Source organism: Pleurodeles waltl, chromosome 11 (assembly GCF_031143425.1).
Source record: "Pleurodeles waltl isolate 20211129_DDA chromosome 11, aPleWal1.hap1.20221129, whole genome shotgun sequence".
NCBI lineage: Eukaryota > Metazoa > Chordata > Amphibia > Caudata > Salamandridae > Pleurodeles > Pleurodeles waltl.
The window spans coordinates 532,872,479-532,892,704 of record NC_090450.1 but is presented as its reverse complement, the minus strand read 5'-3'; the positions used below and the strand labels follow the sequence as shown (position 1 = coordinate 532,892,704).

General features: G+C 44.8%; 1 protein-coding gene across 1 annotated transcript in view; it reads left to right on the top strand.

The window, feature by feature from the left end:
- The window catches only part of LOC138265844 (uncharacterized), a 157,355-nt gene that overhangs the window by 65,812 nt on the left and 71,317 nt on the right, over nt 1–20,226 (top strand). Inside the window, exons 5-7 of the mRNA XM_069213938.1 lie at nt 4,166–4,306; nt 6,101–6,249; nt 14,123–14,236. Coding sequence (XP_069070039.1) covers nt 4,166–4,306; nt 6,101–6,249; nt 14,123–14,236 — 404 coding nt within the window. The remainder of the gene's footprint in view (nt 1–4,165; nt 4,307–6,100; nt 6,250–14,122; nt 14,237–20,226) is intronic.

Genomic DNA, 20,226 nt, shown 5'->3' with positions numbered 1-20,226 from the left:
GACCCTCTCTAGAATGGTTCCTGGAATACTGAGGTCTTCTAGACTCAGTACCAGAGTGGGGCATTGCACTCTTATTTTCTTTGTTGGAGATCTGGGTGAATGTCATGTGTTCACAGGTTGTGCTGAATTTTGGGTTTTGTTTCTTCATGTTAAGCTTGAAGTAGGAGGTCTTGAGGTCATTTGGAAAGATGTCTGATATTCAGGGGTCTACGTTCTGCTGTTCAAATAGCAGCAGTTTAATAAGTAAACGTACAAAATGAAAAACCTCATACAATGTATGTTTTCCAAACAGTGGTGTTTGTCGTACGCATTCCAAAATGTCTATCAGCACAGTTTCCTCCACTTTGTAGCAAATAATAATAACTTTTTGTTATTTCGAAAATGTATGTTCTATAGTGGAATATGTATATGTAATGTGGATATTATCATAGCTCTGACTCGGGTATATCCAGAGTATGCAAGTCTCCAGCATATCCACAGATTCCATGCCACTGATGCATGCCTTGGATGAATGTCTCAGATATATTTACAGTATGGAAGCCTCTAACTTATTCATAGTTCGCAGCCTCTGATATATGCACAATTTGCAGGCATCAACTATTTTCACGGTATTACTGAAGCCTCTGATACAGGCACAGTAAGCAGGACTCTCGTGCATGGGTCATACATAAATTAGTATAGCTTTTTTTTATAAAATTCCTGAAGTTCCTAACAGCTGTATATACAAATTATTATTATTACCTAATTTATTAATAGTACTCAATTTGGCAACTTCCAAAGGGTCATTTAAGTCTGTGTTGGGCTTAGTAGTATTCGAATGTGTGACTAGCACATCACAACAGTTGTCAGGGACGAGCATTAACTCACATTACATTATACATTTCCTTACATTCATATCAGACCAATGTGTTTTGGAAGGTAACACACTTTCTAGCATGTCACCAGGGCAGAATACCACCAGAACTAAAAAATACAATAGGAGATGCCTTTTTGTGCTTTCAACACAGCTAGGCTTAGAAGAATGTGTCAAAAACATGCCTGCAGGTAGAAGACCCCAATAAAAGTTGCCTTTGATTCCTTTAATTTATGTTATTACTAGAGGGCCATGCCCCACTAAACATATGTTCCTGCTTCTGGACCGGGGCGCATCTTTTTAGAACAGATGAGAATAGCGGTCATGAACTTGGTCTCAGGCTCAGTTGAAATGCCGCTTCCTGCAGGCCAAGAACTGACTGTCTTTCTGCAGCCACTAGAATAGACTGATTCAAAGAGGCGGCATGCCATTACAGCCAGCAGTGTACAGCCTCAGCACCCTCTGATAAATGAACATTTAGTCAATCATCAGTGTATGATAACACCATTGTTCCCCTTTATTTGTGAAACCTCCGCGGTGTGGCCCGAGGGCCGGTGCTGCAGACAGTAACTCATAGAGTTCCCACTGCAGAAATCCAGATCCTTCTGCAGGGACCCAAAGACAGCAACATCTGTCCATAGGATTGCCTTGCTAGTCCAAGCTGGTAATGGAGGACACAAACGAGGCTTTTATTTGCAATTTTATTGATGTTACATTTGAGGACAGTAAAGATAAAAGTCCCCTTCTTCCCCCCTGATCAAAGCAGCCTGATGCTCGCTACATTAACAGGACTGCTCCAATGCGTCAGAGGTAACTAAACCTGAAGGTACTTGCCATGCGGTCTGTCTCCCTGGGCTGGTCATTTGAGCGAAACCGCAATTGGTGCCTGTCTCCAGTGGAACAAGGTGAGTCATATGAGGGGATTGGCAGGGCCAGGTACCTGGGGGAAAAGCCTGTATGTTATGAGGAAGTGGACAGGTGAGCTGGGGGGAACCTGCGAAGTTATGGTGGGCGGACCCAGCATCCGGCTCTTCTACACAGGTTGATACCTTTAACAGCACCGGATTAACTTCTGATGATAACAAGAGATCTCAGTAGAGCAGCGCCCCCTGTATTTAGATTGCTCCTACCTTGTTTCGAGCTTCCGAGAAGAATAATGCTCCTGCCATAGGCTGTAGGAGCTATGAGAGGGTATCAAAGACGGACTGTTTGTGCCGAACATGATGCTGCTGTCCTCCTCCACACCTGTGGCACTACCATATTCACCTTACACACCCAAAGGGCATTTAACCAGTGACGACAACCCCATTTCTTACTCTGGCCCTTTTTTTCTATGCTGGATTTGTCTGTTTACCATTTGTAATTTCATCTGCCCACTATTTATTTTTTAATTTCAATCCATAGCTACAGTCTGTATTTCCTTTGGTTCACACACGATCCTCTCAAACTCTCAGCTCATTGAAGGACGTTGGGGCTCTGTGGGTCTGGGTTACCCACATTAGAACTTCTTTAAGGAACATGGGTAGGACTGTGGCTTTCTAACCAGGGTACCTCTGGCATCTTATTAGGACTTGTGTTCAGTCCATGCTCTGGTACTTCACATTGGTATTCAACTGTGTTCTTGACTATGTGCCAATAAAGATAACGTTAAAAAATAAACAACAGAGCACCCAACATTTATTATTTTCTCCTATTTAACATAATTGCAATAATCTGAATAAAGACGGTTGGCACCCTTGTTTTTAAACATTTACCAAAACGAAAGGCTTAAAACCACGTTGTTCACAGCAAACATCAACAAAGACATACCCAGCTAGTTAGTAGCATGTCAAGTATCCCGAGACCCAGGTGAAAAAGCAAACTACAGTTGAAAATTCAAGTCAACTTTCACATATGTGAGTTTCGCCCAGTAACAGACTCATTTAACAAGGAAGCACTCAATTACCACCTAAAAAAAAGAGATCGAATTCTGGGAGAAAAAACATAAAACAACTCATATTAAATACATATTTGCTTTTGACATATGCAGCCTCCTTAGGAGAAACTTTGAAAAATAACATTTTGAGATTGCTGTGACTTTTACAGTACTGATATAACAAGGAGGCGCTGCCAATTAAAAGCATATGATGTCGATTATGCCGCTCACAATGGTTCTTTTTTAAGCAGAAGATCCAACTGCAATAGAAAATGAGAGAGAAGTAGAAGTACGGATAAAATATGAACGAGCACGTAGAGACAAGTCCAGATGGGAAAAGAGAGGGCTTGTAAATCTCGTTTGTGGTGAGCATGCCTTAGCACAGCCCTTCTAAAACAAACGAATACCTGTTTTTTTCCAAATGAATGCCAGCTTGAAGGGTGTCCACTACCCCTAAAAAATGAAATTAGCATCAAAGACCCCAAGGGTTCCTTCACCTCATTTCTGACCAGTTCTATTCAATGACAGTTTCCCCACGGCCCAGGCTCTTTAAGAAGAGGCATTCTTCCTCAGAAGTGCTGCTAGTTTGAGTTGCTGTCATCAATGCTTGGGTAAGATATCGGAGAAATACGTTTACAGATATGACTACTCTGGTTAGACTAGTTGTGGCAGTTTGCTGAAGACTGAAAGACAAAGTTGAATCATTAATGTCAGGAGATTTTGTGTTCCTCATAGACAATGTTCATAACTGTACTTGTCAGAATGCCTTGATCAGGAATTGATAGCTGTTGTTAAAGGGAAGCACCAGTGTAAATAAATCATCTTGCAAAATAATTATTTATTCCTAAAACATTTGCATACAGATCTGCATTATCACAAAAGTAATTGAAAGTGTCGTAAATGGCTATTTAAAGGCACGCTTCAACAATTCAGCCCTTACCAGTGATTCATTTGTAAACGAATAAGTGCTGGTCCCCCAAGTTTTGCTCAGCAATGTCGAAGATGCCAAATGTCAGGGCTGAGTAGCCTTGATTTCACCTCATGCCTTTTATCCACCACCAGACACTCCCTACCAATTTATCCCACTCTTTCAGGTTTTATACCTCCTTTCTTTGTCACTGTTTTTCCGAGTTTCTCTATCTCCGTCTTTCAAGCTTTAGTTGTTATTCTGTCTCTTACTTGTGTTCAAAGACTTATTAGGAAAAATAAGTGTGGGTCCACACAAATTAGGGCGATGGACACCACCTGCAACCACTGGTTCAAATTAAGCACTGATCCCTCCTTCTTCTAAATGTCGTTCCATTAATTATCAATGATGTATCACAATGTCTGTTTAGATGTCTTCCCTTGGCCTACTGTTCACATGGTTTCCCTTAATTAACGTGTTCTTTTTTCAGGTTTGGAGAAGATGGGCTCCGGAGTCTTGTTTATGGTTTGCAAGGAAACAAAAAACTCCTCTCTCTCAGCCTGTGCTATTGCAACTTGGGTCCACCAGCGGGGGCGATGCTAGGCCCTGTATTGGCAGAAACAGCTATCCAGTAAGTTATATGAAGTTTTGAGAAACCTACCATAAGCGTTTACTGTTACTGCTGTCCATCATGACTGTGGTGTAAACTAGAAAGCATAACATTGCATATGGGTTACACTTCCGTTTCATATCTCCTTCATGGGTGGAATGTCAAAAGGTATTGCAGAGATCACAGAGCACTTTCTGGTTAACCACAAATAAAGGGAAGGTTGGTTTCCTGTGAATAATGATGCTTCTTAGAGATACCCTATTTCCACCTGAAGATTATCACTTCTTCAAATATGCCTTGGTGCTCCTAGAATCCTATTGCAAAGTTGGAGGGTGACGATAACCGGGATGCGGTAGTGCTGCTGGCATCACCTCCAGTGTTGAAACTCATGGCATAATAATCACTTGCGTAGGTCTCCTGTCTCATTCCCTCTAAACCTTCCTACACCAGAGAAGAAGGTTCAGGGAATTCCTAAAGAAAGAAATGGCTTGGGCGGGAGGGACTATGCAGAGAGGAGACTTTATAAATTCAAAGATATTTCCACTTGTAGAACCTCCACTTTGTGGGGAATCCTCAAAAAGTACCTTATGTATTTGGTTAATTTGACTCATGATCTTGGTATTAAACCATGAAAGCCAAAATGCTCCTGCAAGACTGCATGGTCATCCTTGTCTTTAGTCCAATGACTGGAATTCAGACAGTACTGCCTGATAGCAGCATGGAAATATTGCCTTATAGCCCCTGCCAAGGGCTATTCCGGTTGTTAAAGGCCCTGAATCTGAGTTATAGGACCGAGGCACAGACGAGGGCCTGTAACAAGGGTGAGGACCTTTAACAACAGGTATAGCCCATTGCAGTGGGCTATTAGCGCATCGGAAAATCCCACCCACTAAGCGTAGACTGTTCTAAATTAAAAAGGGATAAACATAAAGTCAAACATTGGAATGTTGAAGCAGAAGGCTTACACCAGCTGTTATTAGCCAGGATCTACTCCAGTGTCTTCAGTGGAACTCTCAACATTCCAGTGTTCAAATATGGCTTAATTTTCATCCTGCAGAGCGTTCAAATCAGCCCTTCCTGAAGAAAAAGGTATGGGCATGATAAATCATCTGTGAAAATGGGTTGTCAACACACCAGGCTCTAGTTAAGAAACTAATTCAGAGCGGAGAGTAATACTGAACATAAGCAACAAGTAACGGCCTGCTGTAGAAAAATCCCACTTGAAAGCATCACCATAGTCAAAAAATGCCTGCACATCCATTACATTGTCATCTGCCTGGACAAACTTGTTACTGAGTACCTGCAAGCCATGGTAGTGAAGAATCTCAACTGACTTTGAAGGGTGATTTGGTGGTTGGATACTCAATTCTATAATATGAAATGCTCAGATAGGTTTCAGTACTGTTGATGTTTTAGATATTTATGATATAGTTATGCAATTATTTGCAGAGATAATTATGTGTGATTGATTTGCTGCTATATGTTGAAGCTTGCTAGCACTACCAGTCATAACAAGCTGTCACAAAGGTGATATTCAATAGTGATAATACAAATGTAAGAACTGCATTGTTTTTCGAGCAGGGGCGCTCAACGTGGTTCCCAGATGGCTATATCCACGTTATGGTAAATTAATAGAGAAGGCTAGCCGCTTTGTCTTGTAAGCTTTTTGGGAAATACCCTCTAAGATACCTATATGCCATCTTTTGTTTCCGTTCTGCTGTGCAAGGAAGGGCCAACCATATGCAAATCAGCCCAACATCACTGAAACTGAACATAGTATTGTAACCCAGAGGCATTTTTTTCTTATTTTGGCAGAGAGATTTACCTAAATGGCAACTATTTGCAATGTACGGGCGCCCTGGAGCTCATCACTCAGATTGCAGGGTATGCACAGAAGCTGGGATCTGAAAGACAAGCCAGCACCATAGAGTCTAGGAAGGACATTGCCCGTCAAATACTTGAAGGTAAGTCTTACTATTTTTATACAAGACACACAAAATCTTAAGACTACTTATTGAGGCATTCCGGTGAATGATGTCACAATACGTCTACAAAACCCAAGCAGGCATCACCACACAAAGGAACATTCTGGAATTTTGGATTAGCAATGGTTGTTAGAGATGCAGGAAATTATAAATATAACAGTTTCTTTCTCTACACATATGATATACAGGGGCGTAACTTCAGGGGGTTGTTTGGAGTATGTCATTCCCCAAATAGATGCTTTTTTGGCTTGGTATTTAGGTCTGGAGGTTCTGGGTCGGGTCTTCTAGCCAGCCGCCAGCCGCCAGCCGCCTGCATTTCCTGTTGGGCTCTCTGCTTTGCTTGGTTTCCCCTTCACTGTAGCCGCTTCGTCCCCGCGGCCCCGCCCCCCTCCCTCCTTGTATTTTTGCCTTTCCCTCCCTTGCTCCTCCACTGGCCCGCCCCCCCGCCCTGCCATTGGTTTGCCGCTACCCTCCTCTCAGCTGACACACCCTCCCTCCACCCCTCTTATGCCGGCCGCAGCGCGGCAAGGACAGTGACCTTCGACCCTGCTTTAAGCAGGTAGGTCGCTCCCCTCGCTCCTCACTGCTGCCAGCCGCCTGCATTTCCTGTTGGGCTCTCTGCTTTTCTTGGTTTCTCCTTCACCGTAGCCGCTTCGTCCCCGCGGCCCGCCCCCCTCCCTCCTCGTATTTTTGCCTTTCCCGCCCTTGCTCCTCCACTGGCCTGCCCCCCCGCCCTGCCATTGGTTTGCCGCCACCCTCCTCCCAGCTGACACACCCTCCCTCCACCCCTCTTATGCCGGCCGCAGCGCGGCAAGGACAGTGACCTTCGACCCTGCTTTAAGCAGGTAGGTCGCTCCCCTCGCTCCTCGCTGCTGCCAGCCGCCTGCATTTCCTGTTGGGCTCTCTGCTTTTCTTGGTTTCCCCTTCACCGTAGCCGCTTCGTCCCCGCGGCCCCACCCCCCTCGTATTTTTGTCTTTCCCGCCCTTGCTCCTCCACTGGCCCGCCCCTCGCCCTGCCATTGGTTTGCCGCCACCCTCCTCCCAGCCGACACACCCTCCCTCCACCCCTCTTATGTCGGCCGCCTCTGTCCGCACCAAGACCGCGCCTAGTGCCAGACCCCCTGGCCAACATGCTCCCGTACTACCACACAACATTACACTGCTGATGAACTCCACACCCTGCTGTCGGGTCACACCAACGCGCACCAGAGGACCCTTCTCTTGCAGTGCCTGCAACTTCACCTGCAAGCCAAACCCCGAACACCACACCAAAACAGACTACCACCTAAAATGTATCCTGCCGAACACCCGCTCCGTCCCCAAACACACAATTGAACTATGGGACCTACTGACCACTCACTCGCCAGACATCGCATTCCTCACCGAAACATGGATGAACCCTGCCTCGGAACCAGACATAGCAATAGCTATACCGGATAACTACAAAATCACCAGAAGAGACCGCAACAACAAACCAGGAGGAGGAATCGCCATAGTCCACAAAAAGACCATAAGTGTCTCCACCAACTCCGACGACATCATCAAGTCCGCTGAGCACCTCCACTTCACAATCTACGTAAACGCCAACAAAACACTCAGAGGAACACTGGTCTACAGACCCCCCGGCCCGAGACCACAGTTCTGTGACGATATCACCGACACCATCAGCACCCAAGCCCTCACCTCAACTGACTACATCCTCCTAGGTGACCTGAACTTCCACCTGGAAAATAACAACGATACTAACACCACCAACCTAATCGACAACCTAGCCAACCTCGGCCTCAAGCAACTGGTCACCTCACCGACCCACTCCGCAGGCCACACTCTCGATCCCATCTTCAGAACCAGCAAACACGTGGCCTTCAGCCACACCACCGAACTCTACTGGACAGACCACCGATGCATCCACTTTTCCTACCAAAAATCAGTCACTCACCACCACCGCACACAGCCGCCCGACGCAACTGGAGCAGAATATCCTCGGACCAACTGATCTCCACCCTCACCCAGACCCCCTCCCCTGGGACCTCAGACCCCAACACAGCCACCACCAGCCTGCACCACTGGCTAGAAGACTGCACCAACACCCTTGCACCGCTCAAAAAACACCCTAACACCCCGCACAGAATCAAGGCCAGCTGGTTCACCCCAGATTTACAGGAATCCAAACGACGCTGCTGCAGAACGGAGAAAAACTGGCGCGGTGACCCCACCGCCTCCAATTGCTGCACCTTTAAGGAGGCCATTCGCAGACATCACCAATTGATACGCACCGCCAAAAGGACCCACTTCAAAAACCACATCGACACCAACGCTCACAACACCAAAGAACTCTTCAGCATCATCCAAGATCTAACCACCCCGAAGGCATGTTCCAACGAACCCCCGCCATCACAGAAGCTCTGCAACTCACTTGCATCCCACTTCCGTCGAAAGATAGAAGAAATCCACAACAGCTTCAACTCCAAATCCTACCAGCTAACTACGAACACCCTCGAACCCCACCTCCTCCACACCTGGACCCCGGTCAACACAGAAGACACCGCGAACACCATGGCCACCATCCACTCTGGATCTCCATCGGACCCCTGTCCACACCACATCTTCAACAAAGCCAACACCATCATCGCCCCCCCATCTCTGCCACACCATCAACAGCTCCTTCGAATCAACAACCTTCCCAGATAGATGGAAGCATGCAGAAATCAATGCCCGGCTAAAGAAACCTAAGGCAGACCCTGACGACCCCAAGAACTACCGACCGAACTCCCTCCTCCCCTACCCAGCCAAGGTCATCGAAAAAATTGTGAATAATCAACTATCCCGGTTCCCGGAAGACAACAAGGCACTTGACACCTCCCAATCCGGATTCCGCAAAAAACACAGCACCGAGACCGCACTCATTGCTGCAACAGACGACATCAGGACCATGCTAGACAAAGGAGAAACAGCAGCACTCATTCTCCTGGACCTCTTCCAGCTTTCGACATGGTATGCCATCACACTCTCCGCACACGCCTCCACAACGCTGGAATCCGCGACAAAGCCCTGGACTGGATCTCGTCATTTCTCAAGGACAGGACCCAAAGAGTTCGCCTCCCGCCGTTCCTATCAGAAGCCTCCAATATCACCTGTGGCGTCCCTCAAGGATCTTCACTCAGCCCCACACTTTTCAACGTATACATGGCCCCCCTCGGCAACATCACACGAACACACCATATCAACATAGTCTCCTACGCCGACGACACTCAGCTCATCATCTCCCTTACGAAAGATCCCACCACTGAAAAGGACAACCTCCATGCCATAGCCAGCTGGATGGAAGCTAGCCACCTAAGGCTAAACACAGACAAGACAGAATTACTCATCTTCGGCACCAACCCCTCAGCCTGGAACGACTCCTGGTGGCCCACCTCCCTAGGATTCGCACCCTCTCCCACCACCCACGCTCGCAACCTGGGCGTCATCTTGGATTCCACACTCAGCATGACTCAGCAGGTCAATGCCGTCTCCTCTTCCTGTTACTACACCCTCGCCTGCTCTGCAGAATTTTCAAGTGGATTCCCATCTAAACCAGGAAGACGGTCACCCATGCCTTGGTCAGTAGCCGATTGGATTACGGAAATGCCCTATGTGCAGAAATAACAAACAAACTTCAGACAAAACTGCAAAGAATCCAGAACAAATCCGCACGCCTCATTCTGGACATTCCACGCTGCGACCACATCTCACCCCATCTCAGAGACCTACATTGGCAACCAGTATCGAAGAGGATCACTTTCAAAATCCTCATCCACGCACACTAGGCCCTCCACAACACGGGTCCGACCTACCTCAACGACAGACTCACCTTTCACACCCCGACCCGCAACCTTCGCTCAACCAACCACGCCCTCGCCTATATTCCTCGCATCCGCCGCACGACCACCGGAGGAAGATCATTCTCCTACCTTGCCGCAAAGACCTGGAACTCCCTACCACTCCACCTCTGCCTGACCGACGACCTTCTATCTTTCAGGAAACACCTTAAGACCTGGCTTTTCGACCAGTAGCTCCCCCCCCCAGCGCCTTGAGACCTTTCGGGTGAGTTGTGCGCTTTACAAATCCCTGATTGATTGATTGACTGATTGATTCTACGTCAGGGTTAGTTTTTCTGCCATTAATAAAAGACAAAACTGTGACTTTTGATGTAAAAAAGGAGAAAGAGAGAGCAAGACAGACATAGAGATATGCATCTGGTGGCTGAATTTCAAAAGGTGAAACGAGATAACCTGCAATCAATACCGGCTATCCTATTTGTCTTAGGCAAATATTTTTTTTAAAAAGGCCTTCATTTTCTTTATCATCACATTGACAGCACTTTTAAATATTTGAGTTTATGATGTGTGCTGTACAAGCACCTCTTACATTTAGTTTAATAGACTACAATGGTATGTCATCTATAATAAGAATCTAATCCACCTTTAGGATTTACATGACTACTAACTTGCCGCTTCACTAATAGGCATTGTGGGACAAGCCATTAATGTTTCTAAGTTTAAAAAACGATTATTTTTAATAAATGTCTGTCTTTGCAGTGAGATAATTTGATGTACTAAGGTGAAAAGGTAAAGAAATACATTTTCTATTTATTTTAAAAAGACAGTATGATAATTTTACATAATGGTTTATCGCATGATATGCATGTCAAATATTTGAATAATTTGGCTCTTGCATGGACCCTTAGAGCCAAGCCAGTACATGGGGCCATATCTCACTTGAAAAAATGAATTGTAAAATGCGAGATGGAAAAATGGAGCCCTGCCTACATGCACCAGTTTGACAACTCTACTTTAAAGACTTCTTGTAGCAGAGAAGAAGAAGACTGCTGCACTGAAAACATATTTAAAAAAGTGATCCCAAGGTCAGGGTCTTCAGGGTGTTGTGTTGTATATGACTTAGTTATTGAGTTCTCAGAGAGAATGACCAGGCCCAGGTGGACGGGAAGGTTCATCATTTCAAGGGGGTGTTTGGGGTGTGACACTCCACAATGCATTTTTGGCTTGGTATTTGAGCTGTGGCCCTGAGTCAGGTCTGATATGTCTGTCTGTTTTTGTTGTTCTCATTTCACCAAGAGCTTTTAACTGGTTAATTTTTTTGGAGCAAACATTTAAATATATATCGTGACTAGCATACCAAAAATTTTTGAAATCTGCTCCCACAAAAGTACTACTTGAAAGGGAGCAATTTTACTACTTTTTGTAATTTACAAACATTGGAGGTCGTAGGCTTGGAAGTTTGTGCTATTCTCAGGTTTCCAGGCATATTACTGGAAATCAAACACCCAAAAAGTGATGGGATGAATGCTTGCAAATAGACTAACCAGTAGCAATCGCTCAGGGTAGCATTCCAACCCATTGCTCTTCGCCCACTGTGTCAAACTAGGCAGAGGCCCACTTGATGCAAATCAGTACTGACCCTGATCCTCACGGAAACACTCCACTCCAAACCTTGGTCATATCATCCCTCCCCCCATTGATTTTTACTTTGTAAATTTGAGGTTCACACACCCCAAATCTCTCTGAGTAAGCTACGCCCCTGGTGATACATGGTATGGCCTGGTATTTGAAAGATCTAGTTATCGTTTAAGGATATGGGGTTGGATTACATCGTACTAGGCTTGAGCATTAAAAACATACTATGTGGCGTTTGCCCCAAAAGTAAAATCCATTTACACAATTGTTATATTTCCGTGCAGCCTAGAATGAGTAAAAGTGGATACATAAATAACTTTCACATATGTATTACACGTGGTATTAAGCACCACTACATCGTCCTCAGATGACGTGTATGTTGCATATATTATGATGTGTGAGTCATATATAACATATATGAAAGTTGACGTTTCCTGACCATCTTCCATGTGTTATTGTTACTTAAGACTCCAAGTGACATTTACAGCCCATTCCGCCTGAGTGTATTTCAAATAAATGCTTTGTTTCAGAACTATACATACATTTGTATGATATGTTTGAGAGATCGGTTTGTGCCAGTGTGAACGAAGCCACAATGTGTTCTCTCTCTCTCTCTCTCTCTCTCTCTCTCTCTCTCTCTCTCTCTCTCTCTCTCTCTCTCTCTCTCTCTCTCTCTCTCTCTCTCCTCTCTCTCCTCTCTCTCTCTCTCTCTCCCCCAGTGTGAACGAAGCCACAATGTTCTCTCTCCCTCTCCCTCTCCCTCTCTCCTTGTTTCTGGCTTGAAGCAGGGCGTTAGGTTCCAGGTTTCCAGGTTCTCTCAGTTTATTTTTGGTTTCATTGTAATTGGAGTTGACAGTATCATGATTTTAATTTTAATTTTGACGTTTGTAAAATTTTGGTGGAATATTGGACCCTAATGGAACTTTCTGAGTGCGGAATCACTATGAGCTATGTGTCCCTGAACTGTTGTCAGTAACAAAACTGACGCTATTTGGAGAAATGACAGACCTATCAGAAGGTACGCCAAGATGTTCATCATCTACGTGCACCATGCGTGTATATGTTGAGGCCATGTTTGGCCAGATGCGCTACGCTCACTTTCAGCTTCAGATATTCTTCATAATACCATGTGCCCTTCACCATCTTCGGCCATTACTGTGGGTCTAAGAAGGAAAAACAGGGTAACTGTTCCAAATCACCTCCCAGTAGCTCTGTGTAAACCATTTGTATGGAAAAGCTAACAATATGTAGCCATTTGCCAATGTTACTTTCTGTTGGCTGGATCATAGCTCCCTGTCCTAAAGGCCTCCTTTCTTAAGTTTAGTAAACCCTAGAAATAAAGCCACAGCCTGTGCAAACACACAGCAGTGCTAGTTACCAAAAATACTCCCAGCTCGCCGTCAACAAGCTTGCTGATGGTTGTCCTGACTAAGGATAAGTCAGAAGACCGCATTGCGTTCTTGACTGACCCGTAACTCTGTCTGTTACAAAAAGTTGGTGCCATGTAGAATGTGACTGTGTTTTGATCACAGAGCTCTGAATAAATCTACTAGAAACAGAATTAGACACCTCCTACACTGCCCATCCTTCTACTTAAGTGTGATCACGCTGAACTTCGAATAATGAAATCACATGTCTCCATTAAGAAGTTTCTAAAAGTGTATCTCGTTTGCAGATGCCTCTTACTAAGATAGTTATTTTTCCGCAACTGTCGCAAAACGTTTGAGAGAAAGCCTGACAACTTCTCAAATTTAGGCACATGGATTTTAGTCCATACAGGAAATTGTTAAACTTGTTTCAAATAATTTTTTAACAATTGCCTTATCCAAGATGAACCTTGGTTATATAAAACAACTAGGAATATGTTTATCAAATATATTAATTCAGTAAATTAGTTTCTGCTTGGTGGTTTAGTTCAGCGAGTTAGTACACCTGCTGTATGCTCGAGACGATATCTTGCTGGTGGCATGTGATTTACAAAACACATTATTCTACGGTTTCACCTTTTTGGGTTATGGAAACAATTCTCAGTATTTTGACTGCTTATATCATGCACAACTTGCGATACCTTTGTTTGTGATGTATATAATAACTGTAGGTTTACATGTTACTAAACCTAATTTAAATTAGGGATTACATATGTGCTCAAATAATTTATTGAATTTGTAATAATCACACTAATTATGTTTGAAACATTTGGGTTGGTTGAAGTTTGAAGATAATTCTGCACTCTGACTTAGCATCCTTCTCACTTCCTGGGTTGGGTTGCTGTTTTGGTTATTATGTGATACCTTAAGAGTGAGTATGGTTGTCAAAAATCAACAATGTGGTTGTTAGACACTTAAGAGCATCAACAGAGGGCTGAACAAACTTTTTGTATTTGTCTTTGTAACTAGCTGACCAAAGTGCAGGTGTTAATACTGCTATTTCAGAAGAAGACAACACAGTACCAGACCCGCCTCCACCCGGGAAGCCAGACAGTATCGCCAGGAGACGAAAGAAGAAAAAAGGTGCTATTTTACCCAGGGGACACGTGACCTCACCACACTGATTTGGATTCAATGTCTCCAATGTGTTTTGCCATCACAATGATGGAATTGCTCTTACTAAAGTTTGCTTCGCCACTCATTGATCCTAAATGCAAACACCAAACTGTCTAAGAAGCCTAGAAATTACTTTGTTGGAACCATGTACTTAACACGGGCCCTTGCTTTCCTTTCAAATTGGCTTCTTCGCCACATTATTATGATAAGTCTTGCCTATCAGTCCCTTCTACTGCTGCTGTGTGTGTTAGGGGGTACTTACTCATAAGCTGCTTCTACAATCAATACATTGAAGTACTGACCAGCAGAGGTTAGCATTGCCCCGCCACAAAAACACTTTGGGCCTGATTACAACTTTGGAGGAGATGTTAATCTGTCCCAAAAGTGATGGTAAAGTGACGGATATACCACCAGCCGTATTACAAGTCCATTATATCCTATGGAACTCGTAATACGGCTGGTGGTATATCCGTCACATTTGGGACGGATTAACACCTCCTCCAAAGTTGTAATCAGGCCCTTTGTCAGCTAAACACATACATTAGACACACCATTAGAGGCCATGTGTGAACGAGACCAACCTATGTATTGTCTCCACCAGGAAGTGAAGCCTATCCAGCTTCTGTCCTGCAGTGAGCAGATAATACTCTAAGATAGTACTCTATGGTTTCTTTGTATCACACAGTATTTACCCTTTGATAACTGGGAAAAACAGGGTAGGTTCTTTATTCTCAGTCTGTACCAGAGACAAGTTTCAGGTTTTCTTCCGAGAATAATTGAGGGCCGGCAATCTGCAACAAGCCATTGACATGGGCAGGCAGGCTAGCAAAGATGAAATCTGTACTGACTGATTCACACAAATCAGCCATAAATGAACTGCTGTAGGCTTACTCATATGTCGGGTTCATATTAAACTTTTTCGGTATACAGAGGAATGTCCGTAAGTACTCTTGTTAAGCTGCCTATGGCACTTTTTCCCCAGAAGTATTCCAGAAATGCTTGTAAATTTCATATACGCCTGAGCAAATATATATGTGCATAGTTGCTCAGGTGAAAATTCCTGACCAAATGCAAATGCACTTGCAACCTTTTTATCGTTTTCCCTTTTTCCATCGTGAAAAATGTTTCCCCACGGAGGAACCCCTTAACCTAAACCCTGCCAATTCTGGAGTTATGTCCTTGCCCCCCCCCCCCCTCCTTTAGGCCCGTCATCGACAAGAGGGTCCAGTATCAAAATGTACAAAATAGGTGAACACCCTAAAACATGGGGTTTTGTGGATATTCACATACTTTTCCAAGGCATTTCTGCCTCGGAATACCGATCCCCTCCACCAATGTGCTGTATTATTAAGAGTTAGTAAAACCATTTATGAGTGTACATTCATAATTTATGAACCGCAGACATGGATGTGATATTAAAACCTATCATTTAGGCACCTTAGCTGAAATTAGATGTGAAAATGCTTTGTAGTTCTGGTTCTTGTTTAACACAGGATGGATAGAAGCTGGTGCTTTTGAGGACCAAGGACTACTGATGCAGACAAATCCACATGGTTCTCAGGCTGACAAAGGCACAACTTCACCTTAGGTTTCTTTATTATCAGTTCGCTAAAAAGGTTTACATAGTATAGACTTCCCACACAAAATCATCAATAGTAAAATCTTAAAATGGTGTTAATTTAATAAAAAATAAAGCATCTTCCACAATTATCTCCACGCCATCCCATAAATTGTTGTTCAGATTATCAGTTAATGATTAATGTCATTCAAACTCCTGCCTGTCTGAGATTCTTTGTTTCTGGGCCAGGATATGCCAGTTGTTCTAGTCACTGCTTTTTACTTTCAGTGAGTGGTGAGAATCACCGGTGAAGGGCGGGTAGCAGTTTGATGAGGCGACACTTTGAACTGTCATCTCAGGGGTTACAAAGTGGTACTTGCAAATGCCAGATATTATTTTTATTTAAAATGAATTTACATAGTATTCATGATTATATATGTGTGATGGGATTATTTTATGCAAAGGCCTTTTAGGTCCCACATAAAAACACAAAGCAATCAAAAAAAGAGAAAGAGCCCTAAAGATGGGCTAACACTGACTGCAGTGGCTAAGATTAGTCCACGGGGTACTAAACTGGGAAACATTAGGTCTGGCCAGTGCTAAAATATTCTCTAGCGGACAAGGACTGAAATCCACTCTGTGGCAGAGTGGGTGTATTCATTCAGAAACTGTGACCTCTATGCTGCCAAGAATTAGACTCAGCACGCCCTGCAGCTTTTTGCAGCTATTCCAGGTCCCCAGTAAGACCCTCCATGCCCCTGATCATCAGGGTTATTGGGCTGGACCCATCTCTGCTCTTTTCCTGATGCAATCTGCCACAACCTGCTTATAGTTCAGGTAACAGTATTTGCAGTATAGTTGAGTTCATATGAATTACAATACCCTATAAGGCCAGTCTAGCTCTAGCAAGCAAAAAGATAAATAACCGAAGCTCTTCTGCCGTGTAACTGTGTATGCCCTGCACTGCTGGTCTTTTAAAGGCACCGACATAACTGGAAGTCTTACACTTCCCTTTGGGCTGATTCCCTTTAAGAGTTCCTCATCCAGTAATCTTCTTTAGCAGCAACATTTCTGCAAGGTTGATACTACCCTGGTCCTTTTCAGGGGCGAGCGCAAAGTGCTCCGTCCCCTGCTGTAATCTCTCTTTGGGCTTCTAACCACGCTCATGTCTCGCCAGTCGCTTTCATTGGTTCGTGGGCTTGCCTTTTAAAATTTGCTTGCTTTCATTAGTGAAAGGCATGCATATGTCATGCCTTTTCCGGTGTTTAGCCCTCCTCGAGCGCACCGACCAACTACTGAAAACATACGATGTTTGATGTTTTCCGTCTGGTTCCTGGACTACTTTTTCTCTTTATTTCGCAGCGCGATCCCGCTGGGCATTAGTCCAGTGCTTTGCATGACATCAATCCTGTTACATAGGCAATTGCACTTTTGGCGGTTACATAGATAATTGCACTTTTGCTGGTTATATGGATAATTGCACTTTTGCCGATAGGTTTCACTACAAGCAAACTTTTATTCCCTTTGAGTGTCTGCTTTGTGCTGATGGCGGACGTTGGCTCGCTTATGTGAAACTTTTACTTTTCAGTTTATATGGCAAGAAAAGTTCAGTTAGTTATGTAAAACTGTTTTACTTTAAATTTTCAATCTATGTGGCAAGAAAAGTCAGGTTAAGAGTTTACAATGCTAATAGCTCTAACTCGAGCAAACGCGAGACCCATTGCATTGCAAATGTTTTTTTTTGTTAAATGCATAATTTGTGGTACAGGAGACTTTTGCATAGGGGATGGTCTTTCCGTGCTCCAAGAACATAATGTTCTGATGCTGTTCATGAACCATATAGGTCAATGAAGCATTAGTAGGATCAGGATCAGAGGCCAGGGGAGTCAAGAGACTACCACTCTGGGGTCACGCACTGGATAAGATTTTATTTAGAAAACAAAAAAAATTAAACCATTCATGGGTTCCTTGTGTTCCCCTTCAGAGAGGACGTGGCCTGTGTACTACAGCTGGACTGCTACGATCGGAGCAAGATTGTGACTGTTTTGCATATGGCAGGCCTGCGTCTAAAGTGGTATGGTGGACAAAAAAACAACAATAATGGACGAGAGGCTGAAATGTGGTCTGGGTGATTGCCAGTGGCTGAGACTGTTCAAGTGCTCTAAATGCCATCTTTAGTGAACATTTTTATATGGACTGATTTTTAAATGGATATGACTTTATAACAAATGTATCTGTCAACAACAATTGGGCTGATGCCTGAGAAGAAGGTCCTTCTTATCATAACACGGGATTATCCCTTGCCACTAAACAAGAGCGGAGGGCAAGAGACTACCCTACTCAAAGGGAAACAGATAACAGCAACACCAAGGAGACAGTGAAGAGACAAGATCAACTGTCAGTGCAATGTCAATGGAAAAAGAAGAGTATTAGTGGGCATGCCCTCTACATTCCCTCCCGCTAGTTGGTGATATACCTGTGGAGAGTGTCACTGTTGGCTTCCTTAAACACATCCATCCCATCATCATATGGCAGAATGTAGTCACGCATAGTTGTGAATATCACAAGGGATTACGAAACAGTTCATGGGGCAGAATCAGAGTGATTCTTTGATGTCAAGTATTTTCACAAAGGATTAGTAAACATAATAAGTCATAAGCAAAAAAGATTGTTTTAACTGTAAATAACCAACATTATAATAGCCAACACTTAGGCCCTCATTACAACCCTGGCGGTCGGTGCTAAAGCGGCAGTAATACTGTGAACAGGCTGGCGGTAAAAAAAAGGGAATCACGACCATGGCGGAAACCGCCAACGCATACAGCCACTTTAACACTCCGACCGCCACGGCGGTAGAAACAAACACCGCGGCGGTAACCGCCAACAGATAGGTGGAAGACAATGTACCACCCACTGTATTACAAGGCACCAATCCGCCACTTTTTCCGGGCGGTACCAACGCCATCAAAAGCACAGTGGAAACAGTACTTGGAAGGGAAACCACTCACCTCTCGACACCCAATGAGGAACCAGGACGCCATGGAGCCCGAGTTACAGGTACTACCAATGTTGGTATACCTCCTCTTCTATCAGGAGCAGCAAAGAGGGCGACGACGACCACAGTGAGTACTGCACCTAGCACACGGGGGAGGAAAAAGAAAGTGACACACACACGCAACACCCCCACCCTCACCCACAACACCATACACACAAATACATGCTGCAACATTACAAATACACTCCGTAACCCTCTGGAAGAACCAAAGGATAAAAGGAAATGAATGTAACAAGTGTAATCATCTAAAATTCAGATATGGAAACAGGTCTGTAACAGAACAGTATATACAAATATGTACAGCAACTACACAAGTCCGGATAGTGTTCCATTCATTTTCCGCGGACCAGTGGTCCCAAAATGCATGGGTGAAGCCCACACGTGATACCTGCCTCTAAACGGAGAGAACACCGCTGGGGCATCAGGTCAGAAAAAAACAGGCACCTCAGGGGGAAGGAGAGGGGGGGGGTACCTCAGCCGGATGAAGGGACGACGCCACAGCTCCACGAGGGGGCTCCATGCCCACTGTTTGGTCCTGGGGAGTGCAAAGCCACAATCTCACAAGTCTCTCTAGTGGGTGGTTTGCCCACTGTTTGGTCCTGGGGAGTGCAAAGCCACAGTCTCACAAGTCGATCCTTTTCTCCACTGGTTCTGGAGGGGGCCTGGTGCCCAGAGTGCTTCATCCTGCCAAGGACTGGGGTAGTGGATGCTGTTCTCCACTGGTTCTGGAGGGGGCTTAGTGCCCAGAGTGCTTCATCCTGCCAAGGACTGGGTTAGTGGATGCTGTTCTCCAGTGGTTCTGGAGGGGGCTTTGTGCCCAGAGTGCTTCATCCTGCCAAGGACTGGGGTAGTGGATGCTGTTCTCCACTGGTTCTGGAGGGGGCTAAGTGCCCAGAGTGCTTAATCCTGCCAAGGACTGGGGTAGTGGATGCTGTTCTCCACTGGTTCTGGAGGGGGCTTAGTGCCCAGAGTGCTTCATCCTGCCAAGGACTGGGGTAGTGGATGCTGTTCTCCACCGGTTCTGGAGGGGGCTTAGTGCCCAGAGTGCTTCATCCTGCCAAGGACTGGGGTAGTGGATGCTGTTCTCCACCGGTTCTGGAGGGTGCTTTGTGCCCAGAGTGCTTCATCCTGCCAAGGACTGGGGTAGTGGATGCTGTTCTCCACTGGTTCTGGAGGGGGCTTTGCGCCCAGAGTGCTTCACATGATGTGTGGCAGTTCCCATTCCTGCACCTGGGTGTCAGAGCCACCAGATGTCCTGGGAACAGGTAGCATGATACTCTATGGAGGCAGAGACACACTCCACCCTGTGGCGACTCAGCCTGCTAACTGCTGGTACTGCCAGTG